This window comes from Aspergillus niger, assembly GCF_000002855.4.
Source record: "Aspergillus niger supercontig An13".
Classification (NCBI taxonomy): domain Eukaryota; kingdom Fungi; phylum Ascomycota; class Eurotiomycetes; order Eurotiales; family Aspergillaceae; genus Aspergillus; species Aspergillus niger.
Window position 1 is genome coordinate 671,530 of NT_166528.1, and position 10,028 is coordinate 681,557.

General features: G+C 53.0%; 5 protein-coding genes across 5 annotated transcripts, besides 2 other annotated features; 3 read left to right on the forward strand and 2 right to left on the reverse strand.

The window, feature by feature from the left end:
- Positions 1 to 21: 21 nt before the first annotated feature.
- On the reverse strand, positions 22 to 1,203 carry An13g02910 (hypothetical protein; the record flags this gene model as incomplete). Its single annotated transcript, XM_059743926.1, has 3 exons — positions 22 to 330; positions 397 to 870; positions 991 to 1,203. 3 exons carry the CDS (start codon positions 1,201 to 1,203, stop codon positions 22 to 24), a joined length of 996 nt encoding a protein of 331 aa, XP_059602146.1.
- Positions 1,204 to 1,241: 38 nt separating this feature from the next.
- Positions 1,242 to 2,383, forward strand: An13g02920 (uncharacterized protein; the record flags this gene model as incomplete). Its single annotated transcript, XM_059743927.1, has 5 exons — positions 1,242 to 1,358; positions 1,413 to 1,503; positions 1,602 to 1,747; positions 1,854 to 2,075; positions 2,285 to 2,383. The coding sequence occupies 5 exons, from the start codon at positions 1,242 to 1,244 to the stop codon at positions 2,381 to 2,383; spliced, it is 675 nt and encodes a 224-aa protein (XP_059602147.1).
- A 789-nt stretch (positions 2,384 to 3,172) lies between these two features.
- Positions 3,173 to 3,197: a sequence feature (Short protein (An13g02930, CAK41689.1) was converted to a misc_feature.).
- Positions 3,198 to 3,384: 187 nt separating this feature from the next.
- Positions 3,385 to 3,440: a sequence feature (Short protein (An13g02930, CAK41689.1) was converted to a misc_feature.).
- Positions 3,441 to 4,017: 577 nt separating this feature from the next.
- An13g02940 (uncharacterized protein) lies at positions 4,018 to 5,100 on the reverse strand (the record flags this gene model as incomplete). Its single annotated transcript, XM_001396392.1, has 1 exon — positions 4,018 to 5,100. One exon carries the CDS (start codon positions 5,098 to 5,100, stop codon positions 4,018 to 4,020), a length of 1,083 nt encoding a protein of 360 aa, XP_001396429.1.
- Positions 5,101 to 6,428: 1,328 nt separating this feature from the next.
- An13g02950 (hypothetical protein) lies at positions 6,429 to 6,887 on the forward strand (the record flags this gene model as incomplete). The annotated part of the gene is made up of 3 exons (XM_059743928.1): positions 6,429 to 6,582; positions 6,657 to 6,723; positions 6,791 to 6,887. 3 exons carry the CDS (start codon positions 6,429 to 6,431, stop codon positions 6,885 to 6,887), a joined length of 318 nt encoding a protein of 105 aa, XP_059602148.1.
- Positions 6,888 to 7,243: 356 nt separating this feature from the next.
- On the forward strand, positions 7,244 to 10,026 carry An13g02960 (uncharacterized protein; the record flags this gene model as incomplete). The annotated part of the gene is made up of 2 exons (XM_001396394.3): positions 7,244 to 7,874; positions 7,946 to 10,026. Coding segments are annotated over 2 exons (2,712 nt in total), but the record flags the coding sequence as incomplete, so codon positions are not given.
- Positions 10,027 to 10,028: the final 2 nt, after the last annotated feature.

A 10,028-nucleotide genomic window follows, 5' to 3' on the forward strand; every position in this document is an offset into this window, starting at 1 on the left:
CATTCCGCAGTCGTCTCAGCCTCATGCTGCTGAAACTGTGTTGTTTCCGAGGTTGGGGCACCAAGGTCCAGGTGAGAGCCCTTCTTCCTGTAGACGTCCTCGATCGCATTGACTAACAACGCCGCCGGTAGATCCTACAAGCTCAATTGGGTATGTGGTATTCCGATTGGTGCCACCCTCCTGGCTGACTGTCAAGGCGGGCTGATGGCCGAGCTGCGGCGCGATAATACAGCGACATTTCACTTTGCAGAAGGCAACGTGGACTCCGCTCCCGGTCCAAGAACTGCGGGATACTATGATGACCCCTATTATAGCTGTTATCGCCTTTCCCTCCCTCTTTCTTCACCAGAGTCTGGGGATCGGATGTCATTGCTGAACGCATATGCCTGATTGTACGATGTCATCGCCGACGCCGCCGCCTTTGATGGCATCCTGGCTTCTCCTATGGGGGCATTCTGGCGGCCGGACTTTTGATCCCATCATGCCAAACTGTATCCGCGCTAGCCACCGCTGGTCCGCTGTGCCATCTTCATCAATGCCCTTCCGCCCTTCCGAATGGACCCCGAGGGAAGATCCAGTGGTCGACCTGGACATGGAAGGGTATATCAACATCCCAACTGTGGACATCGGAGGTGTGCAGGATACGTTGCTCAAGTACTCCATCGCGTTGTACCGATTGTGCGATCCCACCCAGTCAGCGTGGGTAGTACATAGCAGGGGGCATGATGTCCCACGGGACAAGAGAAACCTCTCCACCCTAGCAGCAGCATTCAGAAGGCTAGCAATCCCAGTGTTGGCCATTTGGTGACACCCACCTTCCTGGCATCCGCGGTTGCCTGATCTTTGTGGAAGCTCCCCGGATGACGCAGTCTACACCTTTTTTTTTAAGTTCATGCAAGCCACCCAGACATCCCTTGTAACGTCTCGGGGGATTCCCACGTAGTACACAAGCATGCAGTCAGAGACGGCTATCAGTGCTTATTACAACACCGCGTATAGCTGCGCAGCGCAGTGCTGGTTCTTGTTCCCGTGCATGGCGTGCCGCCGTTGCTTCCCACTCGGCCCGCCATGACTGCTGTCCCGGCCGCCGATCCTCCCATTCCCGACCGCCATCGGTTTCTGCCCCTCCCACGCATCACCCCCACAGCCAACATGACCTGTCAATAGTCCTTGATCAATATATGCTTCGATGCCCAACCCCATCGTTGGGATGGGATTCCGTGGTCCTGGGGATGCACCGAATGTGGGAAGTCTGTGGACGGATGATGGTCGAGGGACGGGGGGCCTGGAGCGCGATCTCGGCTTCTAGATGGAATTATTCGGCATACTTCCATCCCGACCATGCCAGACATGGCACGGTACGTAGATTGACTTCCAGTCCTGCTAACTATTTGTATCAATCGTGTTTTCAGATCAATGTTCACGCGGGGCGTTTTCTTACGGAAGACATGTCGCTCTTTGATGCACCATTCTTCAAATTGACGGGGAATGCAGTCACGGATGGTACATCCGCCGTCAACTACATATGTCCTTGACATAATTCAGTCCTCCTGGCTCAAAAAGTAGCTATCACGGATTGATTGCATGTTCAAATATGGAAGGGGCTTCCGCAGCAGCTAGCGTCTGTGCTGTCGTACAACTCACCGGCAGCGTCGTGAAAATATGTGGTGGCTATCTACAAGAGATGAAGAATGCTCGGGAGGATATCGTTGCTTTACAGCGATCGATTACGGGCCTTGAAGCGGCTGTTAAGAAACTCTTTGAGTTACTTCATGGCCTCATGCCACAAAGCTTCCCACTCCCTCCTTGCTAGTCAATTATGTCACCGACTCTTTCTGAACTTGGGGCCCTAGAAAATCAAGGTTGATCCTGGGAGAGGAAAGGGTATGATGAGAAGACTCGGACTTCCAGCATACAAATGGCCTTTGAAACACACAGAGGTGTACAGAATCATCCATGGTCTCGGGAAGTATAAACCATCTTCAACTTGTCTTTGCAGATTGACAGAATGTAGGTCTCTCAGTCAGAATCATCAAGAATGCTTTGCTTATTTCTACTCATGGCTCTCCTGGCCGGTGTGACTTGGTGTACAGATCTCATCTACTAGTACTTGGGTCTTGGCAGATTGGTGATCGCCGCTGGTGCTGAATAGACTTATATATGGATCAACATGAAGATGATTTTCATCCGGCTACCCAAACAGAGCCCCCTCATCATATCACAAAATTTGCCATGTCACTACAATGTAAATGCATATACTAGCTAAATGCTATGGCTGGGGCAGGAGAAATCGACTATCTCCCGCAACAGTGGCAAAATCCTTGAAAGAGGCCAAGCTCTTAGAAGCAAGCTTCTTCTTTCCGAGAGGCGGGGGATGCCGTAGTATCTGTCTCTGGAATTCTATCATAGGGGGCTTGCAGTGACTGCTTAAAGACCATATAAAATTCAGGTTAATTAATACTACTTTTGAAAATATACTAGTATCCAGCTCCAGTAACTAGACTATCTGATTTTGGTATACTACTGCCACAGGCATTTTACAGTCAAGTTTTGAAGATTGTTGAGAGGGAGTTTGATCAGTAGTTTTCTCTCCTGACAGTTAAGTTACTTGTATGTAGCTCTAATATTCATACTTTGTAGCTCTGAGGCTCTACAATAAAGGATCTAAATAGTATTTTAGAGCTACTCAGGCTTTGTTTTATTGGGGGTGTTCTCACCAAATAGCCAGTTACTTATGTCTAATTATATTAACGAGACTATAAAGTTCTGTTATTACTTTACAGATGAACTACGTATAGTAAACTCTTCTTAGAGTCTATTCTGACTGATCTCAGTTGATGATTTTCTTGCCTGACAGCAAGATGCTTGCTTTTAGCTTTCATAATTATCATATGTCGACGAACTAATCGCTAGACCAATGGAAAAGATATTCAACAGTTCTGATTAGCCGGGCGAAGGAGAGATATGTAGTAGATTCTGGTTTATGGAACTGCATGGTCTGAGCCAGGTTGACCACGCTAGGAATCGAACCCGACCGGGCTTATAGCCAGTTCACGCACTAACCGCTAGACCAAAAATTAATTAAGTTGCTTCCAGTTAGTTAGGCGACGGATAGATATGTGTCCCAAAATAATATAATCCTGGAATATACAACATATCTTACAAGACTATACTAGCTGGATTTCAAATTGGAAATACTATTCTTCGAGTATATTATAGAAATTATTTAAGTCTAGTTTAGTCAGTAATATTCCACCACGACAGCTGACAACTGGCATGACGACAAGACTATGCGACTTTGGAAACTACCACGGGTGCTTCGAAAAGAATATATATTTCCCGAGCGAGTGCCGCACCCAACCGCCGATTATTTTTAAAACATACATTTTAATCACTCTGACACCGTTAATATGAAGTAAATTAACTACTAACACACCCATTACTCCAATGCCGTATCTTTTCACAATTAGTCCATTTCACAGGTGCCTGTTTATATGGCTGAGGTGGGACCAAAGCAGGTATGGGCGGCTGCTCGGGAGGGTCTGCCACATCTTATATAGCTTCTTCTGAAGAATCCACGTCGTCTAGCTCTCTTTGACTGCCATATTCACAGGGATAGGTGGGATTTGGGACTGTTGCTCTCATATTTCTTAGAACTGGCTATGACTGCTCCCATGGCTGCTCCCTGGAGGAGTAGGTAGGGGGTTTGAGATGAATATCGAGGTTGGAAAGTATGGAATTAGGATCTAGAGGTACAAATCCAGTAGCTCTAATGATGTTTTGTACATTGATAGTTTTGGATGCTTCTGCGACCATAACTGGATAGACTGATAAAATCAAATTAAGTTGATATGATTACAATTCATCAAATAAGTTTGCTGTCAGCACATTGCCTCAAGGTCATCGCTATTCAGCACCCAAAATACCCTGAGGCCTTCGACAGAGAAGCTTCGTAAATAACAAATGGAACAAGATAAAGAAAAGAATGAGCAACGCCTTATACCCAAAAGTTCAACCCTACTGATCCACCTCATAAACAAGCTTGAAACCGCTGACTTCCTTTCTCCGAATCATCTCCAATCCTTCCAGAATGCCGGGAAAGCCGCCCGACATGACCTTGGCAGGGTGGTTCTTGAGGTTGCCCTCGAGCAGATGCTTCTGAGCGCCGGCGTAGAGCTCGTCAGCAAAGATACGCGCATCGGGGTCCGCGTCCCGCCCGTAGGGGGCCGTCCAGGTACTGCCGCGACCCTTGACGGTGGAGCCCAGGATCCAGTCGGGCTTGACAACCTTGCGGGTGGCCTGGGCCTCGGGGTACGGGTCCAGCGCGGTGTAGCGACCGCCCGCGCGGCCAATGGCTTCGTAACACAGCTTCATGGACGAAGTGACGGTGATGCAGTCGATGGCGTAGGCCAGAGCGTTCTTGGTGTACGCCTTGATGTCCTTGGCGCAGTCGGCGGACCGGTAGTCAAACGTCTTCTCGGCACCGTAGGAGAGGACCAGCTTCTCGTGCGACGGCGAGCAGGTGGCGATGGGCCGGAAACCTGCCAATTTGAGCAGCTGCAGGGCCATGGTGCCCGTCGAAGTGCTACCACCGTTGACGAGCACGTAGGGCGCTTTGGCGGCCGAGTTGGGTGCGGTCAATGATCCAGGCAACTTCATGGAGCGGAACAGGGCAATGCCTGCAGACGACAGCGATGTGCCTATACAAGCGGCATCGGTGAAGGACATGTCATCCGGCAGACGCAGAGCCTGGGTGGCCACGGTCGAGGCGTACTGGCAGAAGCCGCCGCCGCTCGGCCTGTTACGGTCCATGCTGTCGGCGGTGCCTAGTACCCGGTCGCCCACCTTGAGGTCTTGCCTGGTGACACCGCTGCCAATGGCCACGACGACGCCGGCAAAGTCGAAGCCGAGAATGGCATTGGGCACAGCGAAGCCCTTGGCCATCTTGGAGTCGACGGGGTTGAGGGCCAGCGCGGCCGTCTTGACGAGCACGGAATCCGGCTCCAGGTCGATCACAGGCACATCGTGCGAGATGCGGAGAGTGCCCTCTTCGTCAGCAGCAATGATGGCGGTCTGCGTCTTGGGAATGGGGGCGATCATTATGAAGGATGGTGGTGGTGGTGCAGGCGATGCTGTTTCGTAACGGTGATAGTGGTGGTGTTGCTGTTGTTTACCTCGTCGTTGTTGATTAACCAGGGAGAGGAAGAAAAGGATGATCGGAAATGACAGGAGGAGAGACGGAAAGTATGGGAATGGGATGTAGTCGTCGTAAACCAGCGACAGCATTAAACTCGTAATTAATGTCTTAACAACAACAATATCGACATGTCTTTTGACGCGGTGGTTGTCGACTGTAAGATCTATATACACTGGCGCGATCTCGTCCAAGTGTGGCGCAAGGCGGACTGAGATGGGAAAGAAAGGCAACCTCTTCTCTCTTCTGGGGGTTGGTTTGCGAAATTCCCATCACCGTTCCATCCAGCCGTCGCACACGGGAGGCTTTAGTCGGGGCAAACTATCCCACATTCCCAGTATGGCAAGAGAAGAGATGGCCGCACGCCTTGGCAAGGAAAACGGACGAAGTTGTTGTCTCAAAGAAGAAACCAGCATGGCAGGGCCGGTAAATACATCCAGATCGGGTATACAAGAGGGAAGCTAGAATAAAACAGGGGCGAAGAATCGGTGGAGGGTGGTAGATGGACCGCTCGCGTGGAGGCGTTTAATTTCTGACGCAGAGTCTTAAAATCAGCACTTGTAAAGACCTCATTCCCCGAGGATTTGGCCCCCAGAATCCCGTAGGATTTGGCCTGAGGAATCCCGTAGGATTTGCCCTAAAGGTTCCCCGTAAGCTTTGGCGGCAAGAATCTCGTATTGGGCGGCTAGACTGCACAAGTCTTCTTTGTGACTAATTGGTTTGTCGTCAGGGATGCTAGTATCCTTGCGGCGTTTCTATTATCGACATTGGCTTGGCCCGGTGCCGAGCACGGATCGGATCTACCCACGATGCTTAATCGTACATACTACATGTCTCGCCAAGACTGCATCTCAACCACCAGCACGATGCTGCTGCAGGACAAACGCTGGCGGCATAGAGTCCCCCAACAATTGTACATGCAGCGCATCTGAAACTCCAACAATAGCCATCTAGCTCATCCATGTGCGGCTCTATCTTCAGAAACACTGACAGGGGCACGTTTGTGAGGGATCATTGTTGGCCCCCACCCTACACCTTCCATCTTTCGGCTAGATTTTTCCACACTTTAATCTAGTCTGCCCCATATGGTCTTGTCCACTGCAACCAAAATACGAAGTAAGTGACATCCTTTCTCGTGGCTTATCTATCAAGGTCCGCTTCAACATCCAACCCTATTCGCTCGCCTTGCCCGTGTCTCATCCGAAACCCCACTATCGTCAGTTCCACGAGGCAAATGTCAGAGCTAGCAGCTCATGGTGCGACTGGACTCGGAAAGGCTGACAAGCCTAACGCAGGCTTGCCTCGTGTTCCTCTGGCTCCATCGCCGACCCGCAGGGACTCCACAATCCAATCCGACGCCCATGTGTCACCTGCAAATCACCCTGCGGGTCGCTGAACAGTGAAGAATCGGATTAGGAAGCTCTGAAAGAAGGAGTAGTCTTGAGGAGGCTTCACAAATCAGAACTAGCAGATTACCCGTTGAGCCGAAAATCCATGGCTCAGCAGGATCAGTGGGGCGTGCAGGCACGGTTACCGGAATAATAGAGGATCTGTGGATACTGAATCCATGTAGCATCGTGGTCAGTAGTTCCTGAGTCAGTTCTTTCCTCATCGGGATACCACTTCTACAGTCTCACCACAAGGCGTTCGCATGGAAGGTCATGCAAGGGTTCTCATCGAGGCGAGAGCATAGTAGGTTCGCTCGAACGGAGACCAGATCTGAAGCTGTCAGGTATAAACATAAAACCCAGCCCTCATGGCATCTCAGCTCGTCCATCCATCTTGATCCTCAGCGCTTGCGGCTTCAGCTCTCTTTTCCCCTCGCTTCATTGTCTGGTCTGATACCTGTACCAAGTCTCATCAGGTCTATCAAGTCTGACCCAGTCTTTACCCAGTCTTTTTGTTTAATTTTATAGTGCACCAAGTCTTACCAAGTCTCTTTGTGCCTTTTAATTCGAGTCTAGCTACTCGAACGTCTTTAATTCTCTCCTATTCTATTTACCAGACAAGTGGAGCACCAAACATCAAATTTTCATCACCTCCGCCAAAATGTCTTCTTCACCCAAAGAGCCCATTGCCATTGTTGGCAGCGCCTGTCGATTCCCTGGAGATGCTACATCTCCTTCCAAGCTATGGGAACTGCTCAAGGAGCCCCGCGAGGTGGCCCGGCCTATCGACCGTTTCGCGGCCTCGAGCTTCTACCACCAAGATGGTCACTACCACGGCGCCAGCAACGTCCGCGACGCTTACCTCCTCTCCGAAGACCCCCGCTACTTCGATGCCCAGTTCTTCAACATCCCCCCTGGTGAGGCCGACTCCATCGACCCTCAGCAGCGCACAGTCCTCGAGACTGTGTACGAAGCCGTTGAATCCTCTGGCCTGGTGCTTGAGGACATGCGCGGCTCAGACACGGCCGTCTACGTTGGTGTCATGTGTGACGACTACGGCAACATTTGCTACGTCGACCAGGAGGCGGTCCCAACGTACGCTGCCACCGGCACGGCCCGTAGCATTCTGTCCAACCGTGTCTCCTTCACCTTCGACTGGCGGGGTCCGTCCATGACCATTGACACGGCCTGCTCGTCGTCCCTGGTCGCTATCCACCAGGCCGTGCAGGTTCTGCGCAGCGGAAACTCCAACGTCGCCGTGGCCGCCGGTGCCAACTTGATTTTCAGCCCGAGTATGTGTCTCCTCACCATTCCCCTTGCTACCGAAATGCTCTAGAAAGTTTGCTAATCTTTGGACCCAAAGACATGTTCATCGCTGAGTCGAACTTGAACATGCTTTCCCCTACGGGCAAGTCCCAGATGTGGGACGCCAACGCCAACGGTTACGCCCGTGGAGAGGGTATCGCCGCTGTCATCATGAAGCGTCTGTCCGACGCCATCCGCGACGGTGACCACATTGAGTGCGTCATCCGCGAGACGGGCTGCAACCAGGACGGTCACACGCCCGGTATCACCATGCCGAGCCAGGAGGCTCAGACCAAGCTGATTCACGACACATACCGTCGTGCCGGCTTGGACCTGAGCAAGCCCGAGGACCGTCCTCAGTACTTCGAGGCTCACGGCACTGGTACCAAGGCTGGTGACGGTGTCGAGTCCAAGGCCATCTACCGCGCCTTCTTCCCTGAGGGCCAGACCACTGACGAGCGTCTGTGGGTTGGCTCCATCAAAACCATCATCGGACACACCGAGGGTACCGCCGGTATCGCCGGTGTCATGAAGGCCTCCCTGGCCATCCAGAACAAGACCATCCCGCCAAACTTGCACCTCAAGACCCTCAACCCGGAGATTGTCCCGTACTACGGCAAGCTGCAAATCGCCAAGACTGCGCAGGACTGGCCCGCGCTGCCCGCCGGCGCCGTTCGTCGTGCCTCCATCAACTCCTTCGGTTTCGGTGGCACCAACGCTCACGCCATTATTGAGGCGTACGAGCCTAAGGTCTCTCCCGTGCAGGCGCAGGCTGCGGCCAAGGCTGCTATTGCCTTGCCCCTCACCTTTTCCGCCACCACGGAGACGTCTCTCACCAACCTCATGGCCAAATACGTCGAGTACCTGACGGAGAACCCCGATGTCGACCTCACCAGTCTGGCCTTCACCCTGCACGACCGCCGTTCCACCTTTGCGTACCGCAGCCACATTGCTGGCCAGTCAGTTGAGGAGATCTTGCCCAAGCTACAGAAGGCGGTTGAGGAGCAGCAATCTGGCAACTCGGCCAGCGTCGTCCGCGGTACTTCGGCCAAGAAGCACCTGCTCGGTGTCTTCACCGGCCAGGGCGCTCAGTGGGCGACCATGGGTCGTGAGCTGATTCGCGCCTCAAAGTTCGCCCAGGACATCATTGGCAAGCTCGAGCAGTCCCTCGCCGAGCTCCCTGCCTCTGACCGCCCGTCCTGGTCTATCATGGAGCAGCTGATGGCGGACCCGGCTCAGTCTCGCATTGCTGAGGGTGAAGTGTCCCAGCCACTGTGCACTGCCGTTCAGGTCGTCCTGGTCGAGGTGCTTAAGCGGGCTGGCATCACTTTCGATGTCGTCGTCGGCCACTCCAGTGGTGAAATTGGTGCCGCGTACGCCGCCGGCTTCTTTAGCGCCACTGATGCCATCCGCATTGCCTTCTACCGTGGTCGCTACGCCTTCATGGCGAAGGGTCCTGAGGGCCAGAAGGGTGGTATGTTGGCTGCTGGTACCACTCTTGAGGATGCTCGCGAGCTGGTCGAGCTCCCCGCCTTTGAGGGTCGCGTCTCCGTCGCCGCATACAACTCCGACGCCAGCGTCACCCTCTCCGGTGACCTTGACGCCATTGACGAGGTCAAGGAGGTCCTGGACGACGAGCGCGTCTTCAACCGTAAGCTCAAGGTTGACACCGCGTACCACTCGCACCACATGCTCCCCTGCTCCGCCAAATACTATGAGGCTCTGGACAACTGCAAGGTACAGATCCTGAAGCCCTCTGGTGAGACCAAGTGGTACTCGTCTGTGTACGACGGCAAGCTCATGGAGCCTTGCGAGGAGCTCAAGCACACGTACTGGGTCGACAACATGGTCAACATTGTCCTGTTTGCTACCTCCCTCAAGTCTGCTCTCCACAATGCCGTGCCTCAACCCACTCAGGTCATTGAAGTCGGTCCCCACCCCGCCCTCAAAGGTCCGGCCTCCAACGTTATCGAGGAGGTGCTCAAGACCGCGCTGCCTTACACCGGCACCCTTGCTCGTGGCCAGAACGACCTCAATGCCGTGGCCTCCACCCTCGGATCCCTCTGGGCTCAGTTTGGCCGCAGCTCCGCCGACTGGAAGGGTTACTCGCAGGTCTTCTCCTCGAGCGTGCCTACCATTCT